Source organism: Antedon mediterranea, chromosome 5 (assembly GCF_964355755.1).
Source record: "Antedon mediterranea chromosome 5, ecAntMedi1.1, whole genome shotgun sequence".
In the NCBI taxonomy this organism is placed as follows: Eukaryota; Metazoa; Echinodermata; class Crinoidea; order Comatulida; family Antedonidae; genus Antedon; species Antedon mediterranea.
Window position 1 is genome coordinate 4,544,130 of NC_092674.1, and position 25,558 is coordinate 4,569,687.

At 33.8% G+C, this 25,558-nt stretch overlaps 1 protein-coding gene across 5 annotated transcripts in view; it reads right to left on the reverse strand.

Moving 5' to 3' along the window:
* Positions 1-440: 440 nt before the first annotated feature.
* LOC140050089 (short transient receptor potential channel 4-like) overlaps positions 441-25,558 on the reverse strand; it is a 66,544-nt gene continuing 41,426 nt past the window's right edge. For 3 of the 5 annotated variants that reach the window (XM_072095102.1, XM_072095101.1, XM_072095100.1), the window contains exons 2-11: positions 17,329-17,734; positions 15,428-15,934; positions 14,438-14,795; positions 13,713-13,852; positions 11,770-11,879; positions 10,641-10,880; positions 9,354-9,549; positions 8,962-9,150; positions 8,564-8,605; positions 5,987-8,165 (exon numbers count right to left, since the gene is read on the reverse strand). In XM_072095102.1, coding sequence (XP_071951203.1) covers positions 6,984-8,165; positions 8,564-8,605; positions 8,962-9,150; positions 9,354-9,549; positions 10,641-10,880; positions 11,770-11,879; positions 13,713-13,852; positions 14,438-14,795; positions 15,428-15,934; positions 17,329-17,697 — 3,333 coding nt within the window. In that variant the 5' untranslated portion in view covers positions 17,698-17,734 and the 3' untranslated portion in view covers positions 5,987-6,983. The other 2 variants (XM_072095103.1, XM_072095104.1) reach the window with 2 other exon arrangements.

The window sequence follows — 25,558 nt, forward strand, 5'->3', positions numbered from 1 at the left end:
CTGTGCATGTTAATTGTGCTATAGTAACCAGTTTTATCGAAAAATAAAAAGGTCGAAAATTTGCCATTTTTTGAAAAAATCCCTGTAGGGGATAGTAAAGGGAAATTTTCGAAAAATGGCCGATTTTCGACCCTTTTATTTTTTTGACATAAATGGTTACTATAGCATAATAAACATGCGCAGAGTTGAATAAGGGTTCTGTGCATGTCAATTGTGCTATAGTAACCAGTTTTATCGAAAATTAAAAAGGTCGAAAATTGGCCATTTTTTTGGAAAAAATCCCTGTAAGTACAGGGAAATTTTCGAAAAATGAGTGGCCGATTTTCGACCCTTTTATTTTTTGACATAAAAGGTTACTATTGCATAATAAACAACGAAAAAAAAATCCATGTACTATAGTCCTGCGGTACGTACATTTTTTACGCTGAAATTACTGTGTATTCGAGAACCATCTGTGGATACGATCTAGATGGTACGCAAGCGAAGCGAGCGTACCATCTAGTTAACAAAATGAAAGATAGGCTACTCTGTAATGAAAACAATCGTGTGAAAAGCATCTTAATAAATGAAATATACTATTTAATGAAAACAATCGTGTGAACACATCTTCCCTCATACACAATATAGATATACAATAACCAAAATGCATAGAAGAAATATAGAAGGACGACCCAATAGCGAGCATTATGCGTGTGGTTATACGTGGCATAGCGAGACAAGCTATCAATGTCGTAAATATATTGTTTTAATCTAATTAATAACATGAGTTGTGATTTGGGAACTTTTCGAAACACGTTATAAATAGAACCTTTCCAAATTGCGCGCGTATTGCATGAGTCTCAAACAACTTCGTAAAGTGTAAACGCAATTGCGCATGCGTAAAAACGATATTACCGTACAAGGTTAAAATTCACGTTTATTTCGTGAACAAAAAGTTCATTACAAAGATTCTATAGCCTAATTAAATATTCTACTAAAACAGTAGTAAAACCACTGCAGCTGTCATTAGATTCTCCCTAACTGACTATTGCAAGTCATTGATATATACATGTAAGCCTAAGTGTATTAAATAAGTTTAACTTGCGATAGACAGTTAAGATAATGACAGCTGTAGAATCTGGATTTTAGTAACATATACAGTGTTATCGTTCAATGTGGTACCTAGGCCTGCAAACTCAATCTTAAACTAGTTTTAAAAGAATTCTATTCTCTGTGTGTACCAGCCGTCGCCTTCATAATTGTTTATCTGAAGGTTTCTTTCGCGTCATTGAATATAAATATTTACATATTTGATAAAAATATAAATTAATTCAAACACATTAAAAACCTACCAAAAATGGTTTCCCCTAAAATATATATTATTTAATAGCGTAATTATCGTTTTTAGATATTATTTTTCCTATATTTTCTATAAAAAGAACATTTCTTAACACGTTTATCATCCTCTTTCAAAATTGTTCAATTCGCATTAAAAAAAATCCTAAGTTGCTATTTATAGATTTAAAGAATGTTCTTGTAATCAATGTTTACCTATAAAAAACATTTTGAACAAGAGTATTCTCGCATTCGTATTCTTACTACCAGTGTGCAGTTACTATTCTAAGATCCAGTCTTTGTCGATATTATAAGATCGTTAGCAGTATTACATTTTGGAGATGCTTTTAAAACCGACACTCTCTGTACCGGTGGGACAATAGTAATAGGCCAAATACTACCCTGGGTTACGTCCTAGCGAGAACCAAGCTAAGGGAAAAGACATTGCCGTGCCTATACATTGATATTTTTAAAAGATAATCATAGTTGTGTATTCTTTTTATGATTAAGGCCTATTTATGGAATGATTGCCATTCAAACTTTTCTGTTTGTTTTTAAACCACCACCTGATCTGTTCAACACATGTTTTACCAACACAAACATCTTTGCATTGTTCGCCTTTTTACAATTAAGTTACCTTGCTATTTATTTATACACTATACAATATTACATTTTAAATACAAGTAAAAAGTACCTTCAGGAGGCACTGTAGTAGGCGCTGTTTGGCGATAACATTTTAGTTATTGTATTTTCTAAAAATGTAATTCTGTCAACGTCATAGAGACCATCCACTAGTTCTTTATGTAAGTTTAATATATAGTGTGTACCAAGTCTAGGTTCTAGATATTTTGGCACACTTGGCGTGCCATACGTATACTTGAACTGAATTACAGACAAAATCCAGGCTGGTGGCGCTCTTAAATGAATACTTTCTGAATACTTCTGAGTACTACTTACTGAATGAATACCTAACAACGTAGGCTTTGAGAGAGAAACTAAGCGTATAGCGCCAACATTATTAACAAAGTTGTCTTAAAATGTATCTATTTCAATATTGCCGATTGCACATTGATACAAACTGCTGGTATTATCACACAATTAACTTTACAATAAAACTAAAGCATTATATTCCTGAGAAGTTAAATTTACATAAGTGGAGTGTAAGTATAATTACACCATGTGACTTTAAGAGCGCAGACTATATAAACAGTGCAGACTACACGAAATAATCGCGGCAGAATTGTTACCTGTTTCTGGTACTTAACCATTATAGTGTATCATCTACACACTATCGTATCAATGTACCTGGTATGAAAAAAGAATATCAATATGAGATATTGCTTACTGAGTTTATCCATGGAGGAAAAAATTATTATTTTTTCCTCCATGGTTTATCATAATAATTTCTAAAATATGTATATTTATGAGTGCACAGGAAGTGTTAATATACATGTTTTAAATGCGAATAAATATTTCATATAATATACAATATGAACAAATATTATACAATGTTAAAGTATTAGTATAAAAATAATTACTGTAATATGGTATATAAAATTTTAAAAGACAAATATGGAACTATTACTGAAATTATTAACTGAAAATATGTATTACCATACTCGCTCGAGTAAGTAGCGCGCCCCCTACCGAGTCCCACCGTGGCTATATTTTCAAAGTTCTAAACTTAACCGAACGAGTACGACACTGCACATTGTTTGTGACACTGGTCATGTCATGTTATTTTATATATTGTAATTATGATGTATTTGAAGACGAGCAATGTAAATTTTCTCCTTGTGGGAACGAATAAAGATTATACTTGATACTTGATACTTGGTGTTAATATAATAAAGTTATGGTATTACCATAAACCGTAATATTACCGTAATTCATTATGATATAATTACATTACGTAAGGTAATCTTCATAAACTAAAATTGATTACGTATCTAATGTACATATGTGTACTATGTACCAGCTATGTCAATTGTCTACTTAACACGTATTGCCATCTACGCACTCGATTTTCGGTAATCTAAATTTCTTCATGTATCTTAGGAATATTGGTACGGTAATACAGCATCATGTGTTTCACGTGTATATCTCCTAGAGTATAGTATACCATAATGTAACCCTTAACCTTAAATGTTACAGGCGCCACATGTGATACAAATGAGATGCTGTATTACCCAAATATTCCTGATACCGGACAAATATTGTAGTGTGTGGATATACAGCACTGAGAATCAGGAATCTACGTAACACGTACAGTATTGTCATCTACGTAACATACGATTGCCATCTACGTAACACGTATTACCACCTACGTAACACGTATTGCCATCTACGTAACACGTATTGCCATCTACGTAACACGTATTGCCATCTACGTAACACATATTGCCATCTACGTAACACGTATTGCCACCTACGTAACACGTATTGCCACCGACGTAACACGTATTGCCACCTACGTAATACGTATTGCCATCTACGTAACACGTATTGCCATCTGCGCAATACGTTATACAAACCATACATAGTTGGTATACGATGGATTATAACAGAAGCAACAATTAGTTTAAAGCAAATTAGTAATTAGTGATTGGTTCAGACAATGTAATAATGCAACGCAACTAATAAAGATAAACAAACAATTAAATAATGGTAATAATAATACGTATTAAAGTGGGATACAATGATGTTAAGATATTATAATTATTAGGTAACAATCATAAAGCTTTGTTTCCACTAGGACGCAACGCAAGGACGTAACGCAACAACAACAGTCGCGTGTGATTGGTCAACTCGCTTACGTTGCGTCTATGTCCTTGCGTTGCTAGTGGGAACCATGCTTAAATAATTATACTGCAAATGAACATTGAAATTTAGCAATACTATAAGTATCACTATAGTTATTTAATGTTACGATTTATTTTGTATTTATTATCCAGTCTGCTTTTTTTCTGTATTTCTCTTTGGATTTAAGAAATAGACAGTCGACTTCAATGTAACCACACCTTTTATATTTATGGTTTTGATAGTAACTGTATCTGGTACACTTGAAATGTGTCCACTGACATAGCAGGATATAAGACCAGGGAAGAGTGTAATTTCACTCGTCAATGATCAGAACGAGTACACTAATATGAGTCAAAATGACGTATAAGTTTGGGAAAACTTCAATTTCCATTTATAGCAGTAATAATTAAACTAGCAACTTCATAGTGAAGATGTACAAGTGATTGATATTATTTCCCATGCAAGCTATGAAGCTAATATTATAATTAAAAGAGGCATAGAATACATTCTGAAAGTATAAGAAATATGTAAAATAATTAATTGAATGTGAGGATGGGGAAGAAATCAGTAAGGACTTATTATTAGACAATGTTTCCAAACTTATGTAAAGAAGCGGAAATGACGACAACAGCTGAAATAGTTTGAAGAATCATGGGAAGGTATTTCAAATTGTATAAAGCGCTCTTGTTATCTTTATTAAAAGATTATGAAAATGGAAATTATTATCGGAAAATTGTGTTTACCATAACCAATCTTTATATAGGAAACATGCGACGCAGTGTCCCGGACTTTAAAGTTGTTAATAATCAGAATTAGGAAGCGTTAGAATGAAGTTAGTAGGCTTATAACCAAAATCTAAATAGTTAAAAAAATCAACAACAAAAAATTAATTAAAGAAAATAAAAACGGCGTTTTCCTTCAGATGCTATCCATATTTGTGTTATCTATATAAATGGAAGTTTTATATACAGGTGAGCAAATACATAAAGTATTACGTCATCTACTGTTTTTGTATTCTACTTGTTGAAGATTACTTAGTAATACAACAGGATTGACTTGCATTACGTTGAATCTTGCTAAATTATAAATAAATATAATTTCACCAATTTATGAGGCCAATGAGCTTTCATTGCGACATAGATAATTAATTTTTAATCGATCTGTGCATAATTTTGACAAAAAGAAGACATAACAAATGTGATTTCTCTGTAAAATCAGTGAATATTGTGAGTTATACGGCTTATTGATGCGTTGTTCACATGTTAACAGGATTAGATATTAATACGCACACAATTTCGAATAGCACCCGTCGGGAAAATAAAACAAACAATATAAAAACTAAGAATGAATCAGGCAGACAAGAGACATCACATATTCCCGCCTAGTTTTCTGAACGAATGTTTTAATCGTTGCTGTCATGTTGCGTATATTTGTTATACACATACAAGATAAAAAATTTTGTAGGTGATTCGCAATAACTTTTTTTTTCAAAGTGAATTGACCAATCTCAAGCGATGACTTATTCGCTTGTGATTTCTAACTGTCTATAACTTCGCTTGTCATTGGTTAAAACGCTTGCGTTGCGTTTACGTCCTTGCGTTACGTTCTAGTGGGAACCAAGCTTAAGTTAGCGTCCTGTGAAAACGAAAAGTTGCTATTACACGACGCATGAGGTGCACTGCTGCACCAGTCAAAAAACTAGACATATTTGAAAATGTGATGGCGTGTGTTAATATGTGTTTATATTGGTATTAGTTAAAGGAAACATTGTCTTTCACCCTCCACCCACTTACGGGTGTCCTCAGTTCGATCACAATCAAGGAAGATTCGGTCTTGTTCTGGATTTCATCTCAACTGAAAAATGTGACACAACAAAAAAATAAAACATTTATATCAAGGTTTACAGTAAATCGAATGCATCAATAAAATAATCAGGATAGAGACAATGCATTAAATGGTATAAAGTGCATATTGGTCATGTCTTCAAAGTTTAGAAGATAAAAACAAGAAAGGTAAATAGGAGATCATAATGCATAGGCTTTCAAGGAGAGTACAATATTTACAGTAGGAATTGTGCAGAATATAAGACAACAGTTGGATGTGCGATTAAAGGAATAGACAAGGATGGATCTGTATATTGTTTTTGTGTATACATCATTCACGACAGATGACGTAAGCAATACAAGAACACTGAACCTATCGTAGGAATGAGTACCTGTTACCTCACAATAAACAAACAGTTCTAAGCCAGTACTTATCTTATCTGTTCCAATTTGTTTCCAACCGGATTGTTTAGGAGAAAAAATATCAATATTGTGTGCCTCTAAAATGTTATATAGAATAATGTAAAGTTTTCCATATTCTCGAATGTTTACACAAGGAAATCTATGATTTTGCTAGCTTAGCCTGACTTAAGTTTAGCTATTTTACCGTACGGGATTATTTGTCTCTACATGCATATTATGAATAAATAAATATTGCATGTTGTTGTCATAAATCTGTATGTAGCCTTTGTTGTATAATTGCGATATCATGTTAGGAATAATTAACCTTTCCAGTATGTACATTATTCTGTGCTTAGTAGATATTTACATAATTACAATTAGTTTACTATTTCAATATATTTTATAGATTTAGGCCTATAAAGCAAATTATCAATATTTTAATAATGGCAAGGCTGTTGACAATATTGTTAAGCCTTAACTGAGATAAAAAAAATCTAAATCTCGGCTAAAACTTACAAAAGAAATAGAGTTTATTTACAATCTATCAACGTTTCTGAGATTTTTCAATACTAAAACTTGCATCCATTTTACCATAGAAAATTGAGATTAGTCTATGGTTGTAAAAAATAGGGGAAGGGTACCTCAAAGGGCGGAATTCTGCATGGTCATACCATTATACACATAACGCGTAACCTGCTCGTCCGCCAATTGCGCTTTATTTGTGTTACCCCATAGAAAAGACGATCGTTTAGGAGGCCATTTAACTTTGGGGCATCCTAGGCCATCTTTTGGAATATCTAAAAGAGGGTATGCACCCTTACGTTGCTTCATATTTAGATCGTCACCATTCAAATCATTCTCCATAAACTTGTTATCCTGTTCCTCTTCCTCGACGGAATCTTGCGATTGAAAACTATTGTTATGAGACCCAAATCCAGACGTACTCTGGGACTCACCTCCCGCCTCTGGGGACGGATTCAGACTTGGTGGTTCTGGTAGGTTTTCCGCTTCAAGGGATATATCAGCTCGGTTGGCAAAAGTCTTTTCTCTCTTCCAAGACGCTGCAGATGTGTCGTCCGATATAGTTAGGTCTAACTCTGTTTCCATCTCGTCATTTTCGCTTATTCCAATGGGCTCAACCCGTTTACCTAAAGACGTAGGCTTCGGAGGAGGAGTCGGTGGTTTAACAGGAAGTGACATTCCATTGGATCCGTTTTTCCTTTGTGGTTTTGCTGACGGTATCGTAGGTACTGTCGATGTCGGTGGTTGTGGTATAGATTCTACCGTTTCCTCCTCTTCTATCGGATCTACTGGCATAATTCTTGATTTTAAAGCAGCTTCACTTAATCGTCTTCTCATAGAAGTAGCTTTCTTTAATTCATTCACCGCTCCTATAACATTCTTAACATTTTTAAGCTTTAAAAAGTCTGGTAAAGCATAATCTTCGTCTTGAATCGGATCTACTTTCAACGGTTTGTGTAAACTATCTCGGTGTTGCGGGCTGCGTTTAGCTTTCTTGGGTCGATGTCCAGATCCAAAAATATAGTCCGGTATAGTGTCCTCTGATGACACCATTGATACCGATGACCACGGACTATCTGCTAGAGTTTTGACGGGTTTGTGTCCAGTGCGAGAAGCGTTCGACGTCTTGGTAATGTCTTGTGGAGCACTAAAGCCTTTACTTTTTAGAATTTCAAGCATTTCGTAACGGAAAGCTGAGATGTCCACTTTAATCTCGTTTAAGTCATCTTCACTGACACCGGTCTGTTGCTGTCCTCGTTTCATGAATTTCAAATACCGCTTCACAAGATTTCGTACAACTTTCTATAAAAGAAAATATCACAAAGAGTATTAAAAACAGATATACATATTACTAATGTGAAGTTAATAAATTGCACCAACTGATTATTTAGTTTTTTTTCAATTAGTGGACGTTTTAAATGCATTCAGCCGGAATGACACTTGAGTAAATATGTAACTTTTCCAAATCATTGCCAACTTTGGGCCGGCGATTGGCGATCAATGCTAGGCCCACATACCGCAGTGTAAATTAGACTAATGAACATTATTTCGGTCATCAGGCTGCGTGAAAGACATAACCTAAAATAATTAACTACCCAACACAGCTAAAATGTGTGCCAATTATCCTAAATACGCAGGCTACGTTATTACATTACTGTAACTTTAGCCACCAACCTATTTCAGAATATAGAATATGTTACCTGATAGTTATCTTCATTCTCTTTTCTTTTCAATGCAATCCTCTGAAACAACAAAATCACATTTTATTTAATCACACTCCTTCATTAGATAAAAACAATCGAATACGTTTAAATTAAACAAATACAATCATTATTAAAATAAAAAGCTTAATATTATTAATAGTAATCATTGTTCTAGCAGCTTACCCAGTTCGTGTGGTGTTAAATAATGGTAATGCATTCAAGCTTATATAGTCTGCGTTATAAGGGTGAGGAAATTATGACCATAACATTTTATTCGATAGACAGTACGACGCCATCATTTTAAGCACTTGCCTGGCGATGTAACGTGTAATAGATAGCTTATAAATTGGTCATTTCAAATGGATCATTAAAAAAAGCAACTTCAATAATCTTACTTTCAAATCTTTCTCAGTGTTACGTTTAACAGTAAGTGTACATGCTTGTCGCTTAAACCATCGCAGTATATAGTAAAAAGTTTTTGGCGTTGGAATAATGTTGAACGGTGGGGGCAGGCTTCCACTCTCGTCGAAATAACTGATCCATGTTCTTGACCTTGCAAATTTCCAGTTTTCGTCAGTTTTCTCCTATAATTAATGTACAGAAAAATGATACAGTAACAAAAACAGAGACTAAGAATATTTTCTACTGGGACGCAACATATCGACGTAAGCATAACGACGTAAGCACAACGTAAGCAATTTGAACATTTGGGCTCATTGCGTTCTAGTGGGAACAAAGCTTAAACTGTATTTATTTTAGTTTAATTTGGGTTATTAACTAAACTTACCACGATATGCTGGAATGATGTGTTCATCATTGCGATGAGAAGGTTAACCAACACGATTATTGTTGTAATGCAGTATACCCCCAACATCAACGCTCCCACAAACTCTGTGACGTAATGATTTGGTTTTACCCGCAGTACTTCCAAACTTACAAGACCAAACACAGCCCATACTAGGGCTTGCAGAGATTCGAAGAGTCTGAAGAAAAAGAATAATTATTAGGCCTAGGTAACTTGTTATAGTAAGCTAAAGTACAACAACTCTACATTTTGTAATTAGAAGTAGGCCTTTTAACTGTACTTTACAGAACATCATGTATTTGTAATATAATCCTCATGATTAATCTTTAAAAAACCATTTGAGGACACGGAAGATCAATTACTTATATGAAGAGTCTAAAGAAAAAGAATAATTATTAGGCCTACGTAACTTGTTATAGTAAGCTACAGTACAACAACTCTACATTTTGTAATTAGAAGTAGGCCTTTTAACTGTACTTTACAGAACATCATGTATTTGTAATATAATCCTCATGATTAAACTTTAAAAAATCATTTGAGGACACGGAAGATCAATTATGAAAAGAAAAACATTGTTATGTAAATGTAATATGTTTTGTAAGACGATTATTGTTTATTTATGGTAATAACAGACCACAATGTGGTAGAGATTTCCAACAGATGCAATTACCAACAGAGTCTACTAAAAGAGATTTTAATAATCGTCAGTCTCCTAAAAGAGACGACAAATGAAATATCTCCGATACAATTAAGAAAAGAGAACGAGAATTTAATAATTGTCTCTTAAAAGAGACGACAAATGATATATCTCCGATACACAGTTAATAAAGGAGAAATACAACTGCTGCTGAAAAAGTAAAAGGAAGAAGAAGTTTTCGTCAATGTTTTAAAAAATCTCAGTAATAACACTCAGTTCACCGACGACAACGGAAAACAAACAGGAAACTATGGAGAACAAATGGCCATCAACGTCTGCAACCAGACAAGATACCAGAAAATGAAGAAGAAACAACTTGAGAAAAAAGATGACCAATATTAAAGATGAAAATAAGGTTTATCTCAAATAGCGTGAGCGATGCATGATGGGAAGGAATTGGGACCAATAGCGCCACCACCAGTATATAAAGTTTTCATAATACGGTAGTGTTTCTCCCAATCCCGTCCCATCATGCATTGTGTAATGACGTTCTTCTCGAAATCAAGCTACAGTATTTGCGATAAAGATCATATTAGAGATGATAGATTATTATAATTAACGTTCATACTTACTTTGTAAATGCATTATTCTGATTTTCACACATAATTCCAAAGCAAAGATTACCGTCACCGTCCATCTCACCGTCGGTTTTATAGTACAAGTAAAGCTGATTTAACCCGGCAGAGAACGAAAACAGTGCTACTACTATCAAACACATAAACTTAATGATATCCTCTACCATTCTTCCAAGTGATATTTGCAAAGGTCCCAAGTGTGAATTAGCGGTGAAAAAGTACACCAACCGAAGCATACTGATAAACAAAACAAAAATAATAAGAATATTATTATAAATTAATTTAACTCTTCCCTGGTTATATAACTTAGTTTCAAAGTATTTCAGTATTCATTCCATTTATGTCATTTGATTCGTTATTCTGCATTGTTATGTATACAGTTCTATTACACAGCAGCTTTTTGTAAATGTCAACGCAAGGATGAGCACATCGTATTTGTTTTCACATATTAGTGTAGACAGAGTTTAGAACAGTTAGTTCAGGCATGGACTACATTACATGGTTCAGGATAGTTATACAAAAATGAATGTTTCATATATACATTGAATGGGAAAAATATCGTCATTCGTTGGTCGTAGAGTGCCATGAAATGGTAAGACTATTTTTGGCAGTCTAGTTTTTATTACTAATCAGTCTGAATCGTTGTATCAATTTTTTAACTTAAAGATTAGAAAATCTGTTTTTAGTTTTAAAAATCGTGTGAACGCAAGTAGTAATTCCTTGATCATGGCCATTAATCGCCACGTTCTTAATGTGTCAAGAATGCACATACAATGGAATGCTTTGTTGCATTGACTTTATATATTTACATATCTTTGTTTTTGTTCTATTAGCTGTTAGATTAAGATTTTGTTTTCTCTCTTTTGCTATGGATATAATATTATGTCACCATGATATTCCGAAATAAAAAGATAAATGAAATGAAATGAAAGAAAGTAAATGTAGAAACACGTGTTTTTACATGTTACCAGAGTAACCTGCACTTCAATTCAACACACTTGTTTTTACGTGTACATGTAATATTTCATATTTAAACAGTTGCTTTTTAAGGTGTTGGCAATTGGATGAAGAGCACTTAACAGACAGATGTAGGCAACCTACAGTACTATTAATCACACACAATTACCTTAATATATTCGCTACTGCAAACATTGATTCAGATATCAACGTTGGATCCCATGCACTCCACTTTTCTCTTAAACAGTCGGTTGGATATTCTTTCGCCTTAAATTGCGTCTGAAGTAAAAATATAACAATAATAATACAAATTGTAATAAAATATGTATAATTATGTTTGTATGATGTAGTATGTTTAAGTGGATATTAGCCCTTGATAGCATTTGCAGCAATAAAGAAATTGAATTAAATTGAATAAGAAAATATTAAATCTAACCTTTATAGTACAGTCTCATTAAGTAATTCACTTTTAACAAAAATCATATTGTTAGTTCTATTTTTTTTTTATTGTAAACTATAAACTGTGTATTCAACTAGAATAAATTATTCGGAATTTTTCTGAAATAAACTAATATCATTTTTCTTATTTCTTTTTTTCGTACATCTAAATAATGGCAATGTAATATGTACCGGTAACAAACATGAGACACAGTATCAGGGACCTTTCCTAGATACTGACATACATTATGATACAAGAGAATCGGGTGCAATGTTACGTAATATAAGATGTTTATATAAATAAATTGATTTTATTATTATATTATATCATACCAATGCCAAGCAGTAAAGATCAAATTCGTACAATATACAGTTAATTCATGATATTAAAATACAAACCATTCAGACATACTAATTTCTTAACAACAATTTTTATTAGATTCTGTTATGTAATGGCACCATAAAATAAATTAAACATTGTTAACAGTTCTATTTATAACATGGGTTAATTTACCAAAGTAAATGATTGTAACGTTATAGTGACTTTCGTTTTACTTAGCTTTGGGAGTTTAGTGGTTTACGGCAATTACTTTAACATTATTGCGTTTATGATATGATCATTTTATATACGCTTCGGGAATTTTAATGTTGGTAAAATTATAAACAATGCATAAACCTAAGAATATTAAGCTAATTATAACAAATATAGATTGACAGATCGCGTCATTATTAGTATTAAGCTCTATCTGCACTATCAAACTAGTTTGACAAAACAAAATTGTGATGTGCCCAAATATGGTAGTGATATGACATCATCATGTCCATATATGGGCACATCACATTTTTTTGTCACATAAAGTTTGATAGTCTAGACAGAGCTTTACATAATAAAACGGTCAAACGATCTCCAAGTGGCTTGAGAAGCGATATTTCCTCAAAGACTTTTTTCTATAAAAGAGGGCGCCTCATTTTAGGAAGTATTGAATATGCATGTGAACATACTATTCTAGGTTCTATTTTGGCACATGTGGCGTTTCATACGTATAATACTTGAGCTTACAAAATGTATTGATAACATAAAAAAGAAAATAAATAGAGAGACTAAATGGAGACTTCAGCTTGTAAAACTGGAGCCCTTGGTTGGAAAACCATTGACTTTTTATTATTATTATTATTATTATTATTATTATTATTATTACTATTTTTTTTAATAGATCAGAAAGATTATTTAGAGGGTTGGGTTCAGTTATATTTAGAAAATATCATATATATATATTGAAATCTCTCGGATTTTCAGAGGAAAACCATACGCATTCGAAAAGTCCAGTTCGAGAGCATGCAATTTAAAGAGTGGATTGGATTCGGAGGAATTTCAATTTGTAAACTTTTAGGAGAATTATTGTTGTTTACTTTTGGGATAATTTATGATACGATCCAGTTTTGGGGGAGTTTCAATTCACATTTATTTACTCATCGTTTATAAATACAGTTTCATAGCATAAATGATGGCAAGGATCCTGCATAGAGAAGTTTACACTTCTGTTTTCGCAGGACCCTTTTACATAAAAAACATAAAACAATAAACACAACATAATAGATACAAAAAAAAACCAAAAAACATCTTAATGTAGAGTTAACCATCTTAATGATGATGGTTATGATTATAATACCAACCAGACAATAGGCGGTGACCCGCAATCCTATGACACTCATGTACAATGAATTGGTCATAAAGTCCAGTATGTTCCACCAATCACTCATATATTCCATAAAACCATTGTTCCATAATTCCTTAACTTCCGCCCAAATGTAACCTAAAATTAAGAGACAAAATGATTCATATTTTAAATACGGGACAGTATATATTTTGACAGTTTTCTAATTTAAATATGTATTGTCCCCCAAAAACATGAAAAATGAAGATTAATTAAATCAGACTTTGAATATGTTATCTTGTGGTTTTAAGAAAGTTAATCCCTTCCGTAGAAAAATAAATAAATAAAATGACAAAATAAATGGTTAAATTCAACCAAAAATTCATTGGCTGACTATTTTTTGCTTTAAATTAAGTTTTTTTGTCAAAGTGGATAAAGCTTGGTTCCCACTAGGACGCAACGTAAGGACGTAGACGCAACGCAAGCGAGTTGACCAATGACAAGCGACAATTCAAATAATCCGTCGGTTGTGATTGGTCAAATCCCTTACGTTGCGTTACGTCGTTGTGTTGCGTCTCTAGTGGGAACCACGCATAACTATTATGTGACATTGAAATGGCATATTCAACACAACATGTTGCAATAATGATTTGTTCAGGGTGACAATACATCTTTAAACTTTATTCCCATACACAATAATAATAAATATAAAAAATATATAATGATACAAAATTATTAACTTACCAAATATCCACACTAGAATTAAAACCTCCACGTCGGTTGGAGGAGGCCCTCTGGTGTCAGTGCGTATATGTAACGTGCTGCTTGAGCCATTACCAACGTCTAGTGACGCAAGAATGAGTAAAACAAGGAAGAGAAGGTACGCGGAACTGTGACAGAGGAACTTCAAGAATGGAAGACGAAGCAACTTTCCTATCTTGTGACACGGAAAAAACATATACATAATACATAACATTGGATAGGATAGTCCGATGAAACAACTAATCATTATTTTTAGTGCCCAATGTTGACGTCTCCACCCAGGCAACCCTCGGTACCACACCTCGGCAAGCAGTTGTTGGCAACTTGGATGAGCCGTAAACTGAAATATTACAAAAAAATAAAGTTGTAACCGTAACAATGACAATTAATATTGTATCCTAACAAATAAAATATCAGTTTTAAGGGTCTTTAGCCAATACAGGAGGATCAAGTATAATTAGGGAAGAGTGAAATTATTGTAATTTCACTGTTCTCTGGTATAATCATAAACTTTAGTTTGAAAACTCGAGTAAACTCCGAGTTTGGCAACAAAGGGAAGAACTTCGGCAAGTTTCAGAAGTGTGCAGAGTAAAGCGTGGTTCCCACTAGCGACGCACCGCAAGGACGTAACGCAACGCAAGTGAATTGACCAATCACAAGCAATGGCTTATTCGCTTGTGATTGCTAACTGTCTATAACTTCGCTTGTCATTGGTCAACACGCTTGCGTTGCGTTTACGTCCTTGCGTTACGTTCTAGTGGGAACCAAGCTTTAGTGACAAACTCACAAAGTTCGACACAATTTTCTGTGTAGACTATAGGCTTAGTGTGTGCACTTCTATTGTCACGAAGTGTAGGCGGAGCCCACACGTTTTTATGCACAGCGTAAGTGTACCACTTGCGAATTATAGGCCTATAAACAATTTTCCAAAGATATATATATCATAAATACAAACAAATAATAATTACTTACCGCTTTTTGTTTGTATTTAATTGCGAGTTTTAACCGACTTAAGGGTTCTACTCCCACTGGTGAGTCGGCATCTCGATTTAAAATGACAGCCAGTTCCTGAGACCCCCTAGTTTGGTCTAATAATAACGTGGCAAATGTTTTACATTGTTCCACAAGTACCTCGTAATCCTCTTTGAATTCATTTTCCAGTTTACTAAGGCGTCTCAATTCGCCGCTCAATTCAAACGCGGTTAGTATAGGATCCTCACTAGAGAGTGCTATAAGCGATGGACTAGCCAAAGCTCGGTAGATATTTAAACGAGACCGGGAATGGCGCAAACCGTCGTGTTTAATGCTTGATATACAGTCATCACAACCACATTTTACATCGTGCGGCTTAGGAATTGTGGCTCCTCTTTCAAGAAGTAATTTTAAGATTCCATAGTTATTTCGATGGGCTGCTAACATAACGGGACTGATATCGGCTGTAAAATCCGATTCCAATCCTTCGGTTTGGAGCCTACAAATCTGGAAAAGATAAAATAAAATCAGGTAATTTCAAATAAAATTAGAACAAAAACAGTGAACCATAATGTCAAAGGAACAAGTGTTGTTACCGTAGTCTAGGTTCTCGACAGCGAGACGCCCTTAATGTTGGTAAAAATTTTAACATGTTGACACACATGGCGTGTCATGCTTGAGTTGAAATTACCAAAGACTAATACTTCAATGGTATGGTTTTTATTTTTAATCAACAAGAGCAGAAAATCGGTTTTGAGTTGGTTTTAAAATATTTAAACATTAATGTAGTACAATCTAACTCTACTTTCAGCATTTGTTTGTCTAAAAAAGGTAAGCATTATTTACGTGTGGGTCTTACAAGGGAGGAACCCTTTCCCACAGAAAATGTAAGGACTATCCACGTCGTGTAGGCCTGACAAGGGTCGAGGAACTCTTTGCCCATAGAAGCCAATCAGCTTATATAATGCATAATATTATCATACAGAGTCGTGCTTTTCTCTATGGATTTAGAAACAATTTCTGACCTACGCATTGCGGATTTAATTTGAGTCAGAATCCAAGTGACACTACTAATTATACTTTTATATTTTATTAATATAACAAAAATCCAATAATACGAACGAGTTACTTATTAGTATACTAAACGACAATATTTAAGTCCAGTTATCATAAACTAAGATTAACCGTGGTTCCCACTAGAACGCAACGCAGGGACGTATTTGACGCAAAGTGATGTATTGCGTAATCACAAGTGGGAACCGACGACGCAATAGTGCTGCAAACATCGTAGGTTTGATTTCACGCAGGCGGGGGCAAACCCAATGATTGGAAGGACATTTCGTTGCGTAGATTACGTTACGTTGCGTCGCTAGTGAGAACCAAGTTTTATTTGAACTCCACTGTCAGTACAATTGTAAAGTAATTATTCTAAGTTCTTTAAATCACGGATGACATTGACACCAAGGTTCTGATTAGTAGAGTTCTTATGGGATCTACGATTCATTTCTTCATTGAAGATAGAATTACAGGTATATTACTTTTCAATATGCGACAGTAATTAAGTTCACCCAAATGACCTTTAATTTATGAACTTTGACATATTGATATAATATTTTCAACTCAAGAAAACTAATGTTTAGACATTTTCCAACTAACAGCTAAATGATGCCTTTGCCAGTTCAATTCATTCATGACTGTATTTTGGTAAAATAATTATAAAAAAACAAACAATATACAAATAAATACACAACACGAATACCACGACAAAAGAAATATAAATAGAGGTAGAGTAAAAATTCTACGCATTCTACGTTTCCGAGCATGCGCAAAGCTATTTTATTTACTCAAGCACGTATGAGCCGCGTGACGCATCGTAAAAAAGAAATATCGTTGGAACTTACCCGTGTGTCTTTTTTAGATGGTGGTTTTTGTTTTAAAATAAGTTCCACAGCTTCTACAACCTCCTCATCAATAGCGTGAAGTAATGCGTCACCAACATGGATATTGTGACGTAATAATAATTCCGTGACTTCAATATTTTCATTTTGTATTGAAATCATAAGCGCAGTGCGTCCTAATGGATCCACGCAGTTAATATTGATATTAAAGTAAATCTCAGCCTCCTCAAGAAAATGTCGGACACTACCAAAGTCCCCACGTTCGACAGCTACCAGGTACTGTTTCTCGGCAGTTGACAGCGGAGTTTCCTTACGCACTATCTGCAAAGGAATCCGGTCACTGCTCGAATCCACTCGGTAATACGCAGGCATTGTGTCTGCTTCTGAATCAGAGTCTGTCCATAACGACCTACAAAAATAAAAATGTACCATTATAACGTAACAATATTGATTAATATGCCTACATAACCTTTGGCATGTGTACTGTCACATAGGAACCGGGTATGGTACTAGTGTAGCTAGCTATTTTTGCTTCACTAGTTCCATTTAAGATACCTCCCCGCACATCTTGCTGTTCTGTGCAGATTACCACCATCTTCTCTTAAACAACCAGTAGCCAACAGGTCGTGTTTATCCATCTTACTCCTTCAATAATTCAATAACAATCCGTGTAGTTATAGGCCTATGTGGTAGGTATAACAGCCCTACTGAAAATACGGTTACTTCTTTCTACAAACCTTGATACTGGCCACATAATAAATGATGTCGAAACAAAATTATAACAAAAAAACAACACGCTGTTTTAATAAACCGACTAAATTCTATTCTGCCAGCAAAAATATAAACAGATTCAGAACAAACATGGCGTCATGGATATTGTTTATACAATATAGAATAATTAAGAATGTATTTACTCTCTGCGATAGTAGAAAACACAACTTGTAACGTAATAAAACCTGATAACAATCCACTAAAATCTGTTTAAGTAATTCCAGAGTTTATTGAAATCGATACATCGTATACCAGCCAATAATATTTGTTGATTTATCGATCACAAATATATACTACTTAACATAAACGTTTCTTTTTAGTAATATAATACTTATTAGTATTATTGGATCAATTATATGTTGAAAGTCCTGTTATATTTTAAAAAAAGAAACAATAAATACTTTAATATAATAAATAATCATTTATCACAGAGATTTAAGGTTTGGAGATTCGCTGCAATACATATTGTAAGATGTAATACTATTGCGTAACAAGCCCAAACAGCGTTTAGGCTAAACTTCCATGATACAGGCCTCATGTGATGCACATGCAATGCTGTATCAAACGTGTTATAAGAAGCGTGATTATGTTGGGGAGTGGGTCACTCCGTCTTCAGAACATTCATATTAACTTCTAATTACTGATATCCCGAAAAAAAAAATAGACTACTCATTACAAATATAGAATTGGTATAGCTACAGTATACCGCAAGTATTGGTATAGCTACAGTACACCGCAAGTATTGGTATAGCTACAGTACACCGCAAGTATTGGTATAGCTACAGTATACCGCAAGTATTGGTATAGCTAGAGTATACCGCAAGTATTGGTATAGCTACAGTACACCGCAAGTATTGGTATAGCTACAGTATACCGCAAGTATTGGTATAGCTACAGTATACCGCAAGTATTGGTATAGCTACAGTATACCGCAAGTATTGGTATAGCTACAGTATACCGCAAGTATTGGTATAGCTACAGTATACCGCAAGTATTGGTATAGCTACAGTATACCGCAAGTATTGGTATAGCTACAGTATACCGCAAGTATTGGTATAGCTACAGTATACCGCAAGTATTGGTATAGCTACAGTATACCGCAAGTATTGGTATAGCTACAGTATACCGCAAGTATTGGTATAGCTACAGTATACCGCAAGTATTGGTATAGCTACAGTATACCGCAAGTATTGGTATAGCTACAGTATACCGCAAGTATTGGTATAGCTACAGTACACCGCAAGTATTGGTATAGCTACAGTACACCGCAAGTATTGGTATAGCTACAGTATACCGCAAGTATTGGTATAGCTACAGTATACCGCAAGTATTGGTATAGCTAGAGTATACCGCAAGTATTGGTATAGCTACAGTACACCGCAAGTATTGGTATAGCTACAGTATACCGCAAGTATTGGTATAGCTACAGTATACCGCAAGTATTGGTATAGCTACAGTATACCGCAAGTATTGGTATAGCTACAGTATACCGCAAGTATTGGTATAGCTACAGTATACCGCAAGTATTGGCATAGCTACAGTACACCGCAAGTATTGGTATAGCTACAGTACACCGCAAGTATTGGTATAGCTACAGTATACCGCAAGTATTGGTATAGCTACAGTATACCGCAAGTATTGGTATAGCTACAGTATACCGCAAGTATTGGTATAGCTACAGTATACCGCAAGTATTGGTATAGCTACAGTATACCGCAAGTATTGGTATAGCTACAGTATACCGCAAGTATACAACGAAATGGTGGATATAGACTAAAACTCTGTCTACACACTATCAAACTTTATGTGACAACAAAATATGATGTGACCATGGACACGATGACGCCATATCACTAACATATTTGGGCACATCAACACCATTTTTGGGCACATCACATATTTTTCAAAACTAGTTTCATAGTGTAGACAGAGCTTTAGACAACATAAACACTATATCGCTATTAAAGTGATGTTATAATATTACTGTAAGCGAAATACCATACCACACTAAACCGACCTCCATTTTGAATGTCCCCATCGTGCTGTTATAAAGAGGACATTAAATTATTTGTAAGAGAATGTAATGTTTTGATAAAATGAATTCAGTTGAACTTGACATTTTAAAGTGATGAATTAAATTGAGCATGTGTTTTTATTTTAAAAGCTGACCTTTTTTTCTTTGAAATACTGTATTTTAAACATATTTTTTATGCAATGTTATAGCGATAATTCAACGAAATTAAAAGAATTAAAGAAAAAAATTAACCAGATCCTACCAATTAATAATAAATACCTGATGATTCATTTTCTCACAAACTTGAAAACAGAGCTTTATAGTATAGTACAACCTATAGCAATTGTTGCTCCTCTATGATATAATTAAGTTTGATCCGTCAAACTATATATATATATATATATATATATATATATATATATATATATATATATATATATATATATATATATATATATATATATATATATATATATATATATATATATATATATATATATATATATTTATTTATTTATATATATATACCTTATTCAGACTCCACCCTGGCTCCCTTTCTTTTATTCCTGTCCACCCAGGCAGCACTTGCCAGCTTTATACTATGACGTTATCCAAATTCCTTCACTTACGCTACCTGGAAATTCTTTCGGTTGTTCTATGAACACTGTCAATGGTATTATGATAACCATTGTTACAACAATGAAATGTTAATGTTTACAATAAATTATTATCATAAAGGTTATAAATAACTCCAAAAAGCACAAAATAATCATCATTGATCACCACCACAATCATCAATTTTACAACGGCAGCCATCTTGTGCCATCACCTCTACCATTGCGGTTACAAAATATGACAATCATTATCAACATTATCTATTATCATAACTTCTATCCAAATGACAATTCATCGTAGCCACCATCATTATGTCATTAATAACTTCCTCATCCTAATCATTATACTTTTTCACTGACGCGGGAGTGTCATTCAGATTACAGGTATGGCACGCTCCCTGTGTCAAATTTGATGTAAAAAAACAGTGATATTCAAAATAAAACAGTGATATTCAGATTACACGTTGATTACAGGTATGGCACGCTCTCTGTGCCAAATTTTATATTACAAAACAGTGGTATTCAGATTACAGGTATGGCACGCTCTGCGTGTCTAATTTGATGTAATAAAACCATTTAATTTTAACTAGCAGAAATTTCGGACAATTCTAGTCTGTATGATGAATATCGATTTTGACATGAATATCAGCGGTATGTAGGTTACGTCTATATAAACACTGTCGTGTGTATTTACCCATAAGTCATCATTCTGTCCGTACACAGTTCATATCATTCACGTGTGTTTTGTAATAGAAACCATTTTTACATAAGAATCTCACAAAACCACCCTTAAAAGGTCTCAGTGACAACCAAGAGACATACATTTGACGCGCGCGTACACAATCCTAGCTATTAATGTAAGATGTGACATAATATTAACCGTAATCATTATAGTACTAAAGCTCTGTCTACACTATTAAACTTATATGTGACAAAAAAAAATTTGATGTGCCTATACATGGACATGATGTCATATCATATACTATATTTGGCCATCACTACCATATTTGGGCACAACTAATTTGATAGTGTGGACAGAGCTTTGAAATTTGAACCAATCTAATGTTTGCTGACAAGGACACGTGTGGTGCATATTTCAAACTATTCGAACACACGTCGTATTTTATTTTACAAAATTCCAGAAATTTTGATTAAAACATTATTATACATTCTACTATTTCAAATTGAAGAAACACAATTCCAAAAATTTTTAAACATTACCACGTACTATGATACTTTGAATCAAAGTGACAACATTCTAGAACGTTTGTTTTAGAGCATGTGTTTTAAAACATTACTTACACTTTTCAAGTATCAAATTATCATACATTTAGTGAATCTGTGAGATTCAAATCTGACAGTATAATTTACATTACGGAGTATTCACAATGTTTTCGATAAAATGGAACTTGATTTTTCTCTTATAACATTAGTTAATGTCATAATGCATGTACAAATGTACAAATTACGAGAGTTCTTTGAAATACAAGCAACTTAATTCCTAGACATTTTTACAAAGTTCATGATTCGTAGTAGGTTGTTAATTTGATTATATTGCCTTACGACGGAAATATCTTAATGTACATTCAAACTACCCATGGCATCGTAATACATCATATATACACTGCACTGTTCACAGCTCTAAAGGCTTTTAGTCTATGAGACTACCAAGAAAAGATCATGTCATATTGCAGGACTGAGCCTGCTGCTGTTGAGGTTCCCCCTCCCCCCCAAATCTTAGCTGTTTTAAAGGGATTTAAAAAAAACTCACACAACACAGTAGGCCTAAGTCTAGCACAGTTTACCTTCCACAGAAACTATTTTTATCAATATAGGCCTACATCATTGTAAAAATCGATATCTTTAGGCCTACAAAGTATAACGGTGCATAGCCTAGACGCCATCAATGTATTTATTTTATGTATTTAGGAAATGTACCAACCAATAGTAAATTAATTAGTGTCCTACCAGATAGGTGATAATCCCCCGGATACAGGCGCTATTTTGTGAACCAGTTCATCGGGGTAAAACGCTACTCCTACTCGAATTTATAATTATGTACACTGGACCTACGGTTTATAGTCCTTATCCGAGAAGACTTGTTCCACCACCAGAAGTAGGAGCGATTCGGTCTCAAACCCTGCCGATGTTGTTAGCTCTTTAAGTACGGTAAACGGTGCCCCTGCCTTAACAGCTCGGCCCTATTTGACTCGCTGAAACTATATCTTTTGGCCTACGAAATAGCATAAAGCCTAGACGCCATTTCCAATCAAAATTCCTTTAATTCAAGTATATGTAATAATAACTACGAGGTTGCGTACCGTATTGCAATACCATCAGTCATTATCTCCCACAGCTCCTGTACATGTCATTATGGTAATGAGCTTATATTTTTCCCCTCATAAAAAAGTACACTATTGAAAATGTTGATAGCACCTGTGCAAATTTCCTGCTAAACGCAGTGTTTAATACGCTTATTGCATCTGCAAACTGAAATAATGTATACAATATAGTTGTCATTGTGACCTAGGGACGTCAGTAAAACCTACCTAACAATTGTGCTGGGAATGGCTTTACTAATTTTAGAAACGCTATTATGAATCATTAACTAAAAAATGTTGCATGTGACGCAGTTACTAAGTACACATAGTGCTTTAGAGTATACACTATCAGGTATAGGACTGGTATACAGACATTGTATACGTTCTCTGCATAGATGTACACATGTAGATATAAACATGTCAAAGGTAGACGCATGAAAAAGTAGACATGACATAGAGGCATACACATACACGTGCTGCATAGATGGCCTAGATGCAAGAAGGTGACACGATTACTAACACATTCTGGTAAACGCTTAGACGCATTTAGACGCAGATGCATCACATGATAGATGCAGAAGCGTAGATAACGACACGATTAAACACCTAAACAAGTAGACGCTTAAACGTACGAAGAGGTATAAGACCAAGATACAGTCTTAGTTACATATACCGTATACTGTATACCCGTAGATAAGCGTGGTTCCCACTAGAACGCAACGCCAGCGACGTATCGAGGCAAAGTGTTGTATTGCGTAATCACAAGTGGGAACCGACGACGCAACAGTGCTGCAAACGTCAAGTTCAAGTTCAAGTTCAATTAAGTCGCATGTTTGATTTCACGCATGCGGGGGCAAACACAATTAAAGGGCATTTGTTTACGTTGCGTAGATTGCGTTACGTTGCATCGTTAGTGGGAACCAAGCTTTAAAGTTGACGCTATACATGACTAAAGTTGACACGTACTCTGTTTAATCGGTAAACGCGTAAACGTTAGGCTGTGCATATCCAAGTGCGAGACGAGTACATATAATTGGCACAAACGCATGCAGTAAAAGCGTAAACTATAAAATGTACACACGTGGATATGTAGAAATATATACATGTGTATGCTAAATGGAAAACAACGTTTAATTGATTTATACCTTCACCTTATTTAAATAACATACACATCTATCATTTCTCAGTAAATCAATACATGTTACAATTTGTCGAGCATTAATGAGATTCTTTGGTAATTTATAAAGAATTTACGACGAGTAGCAATATCAAATACTTACAGTAGTACAGTGTACATAACATTTCTGTCTTCCTTTTTCATCACTATTTTACATTAGTGCTATTATTTTCCGTATTAAGGCAAATTCCTTAATACACTATAATATGTGCATCACATGTGCTGCCTGTTCATGGCTGGTTAAGTTTATGATGCAGGCGTCGCATGATAATATAATCCATGTCAAAATTCCTTTCATATTCGTTCAACACCCTCTTACTTAATACTAATTATAGACCTACTTATGATCAATAGGCCTACAGTACAACATTTACTTGCCTGTGTAAACAAACAACGTCGGCCACAGTGACCTCAGCACGCGCTTGACATAATTATAAATGTTCCATATGGAACGTCAATATAAAGGTATGACGAGCATAAGGAAAACGAACAATCATGTAGCAACATCTCGAATTTAATTTCTCATTTAAATAAAATTGTCGCTGGGCTAAATTAAAAAATTGATATCTTTTTTGAATTAAGAACAATCTGAACACACACAGTGTTATGATACGAAATCAGAATTATAGTCTGAACATACCTTAACCCTCATAAACAACCAGAAATACAATGACATATAATATACAAAGGCAGCACGAGTGCTTTACACAAAAAAGAGAATAACAAATTACACAATTAACATTATAACATTTAAAATGTAATGTAATATATGTCAATAAAAAAATAGATTCCAATTGTTGAACCCCAATATTTAGTTGTTTACTTACTACTATTTTATAATAATTTCATCAATAAAATACAGAACTTATAAATAAGGGATTAGCAATGGTACCGAATCATGAACAAATTGTAATTGTAGTAAGGCATGATAATATTAATTACCTTGTTATGACGAAGAACATATTTTTTTCATTAAAAACATCAGATTCAAAACTAATCTTATAAATCTATAATATTCTGCAAACATATAGGCCTTTAAGCTATGATAATTGATTGTGATATATTTTATTTAGCCATAATCAACACAAACAGGGAAAAAAGCAGAAGGAATTTTGTAATTTGTAGAACCTACCGTACCACCACCGTACACTATCTATAATAATATAATATTGAATTATACTTTGGGCAGTTACTAAGAACATTTTCAAAATAGACTGAAATTAGTGATAAAATGAATATCATATTCACTGATTACATAATTAAATTTATCGAAATGATATACATTAAATCAACATTTAAAAGTAATTTTAAGAACATTTTAGGGTTGAAATCGAAA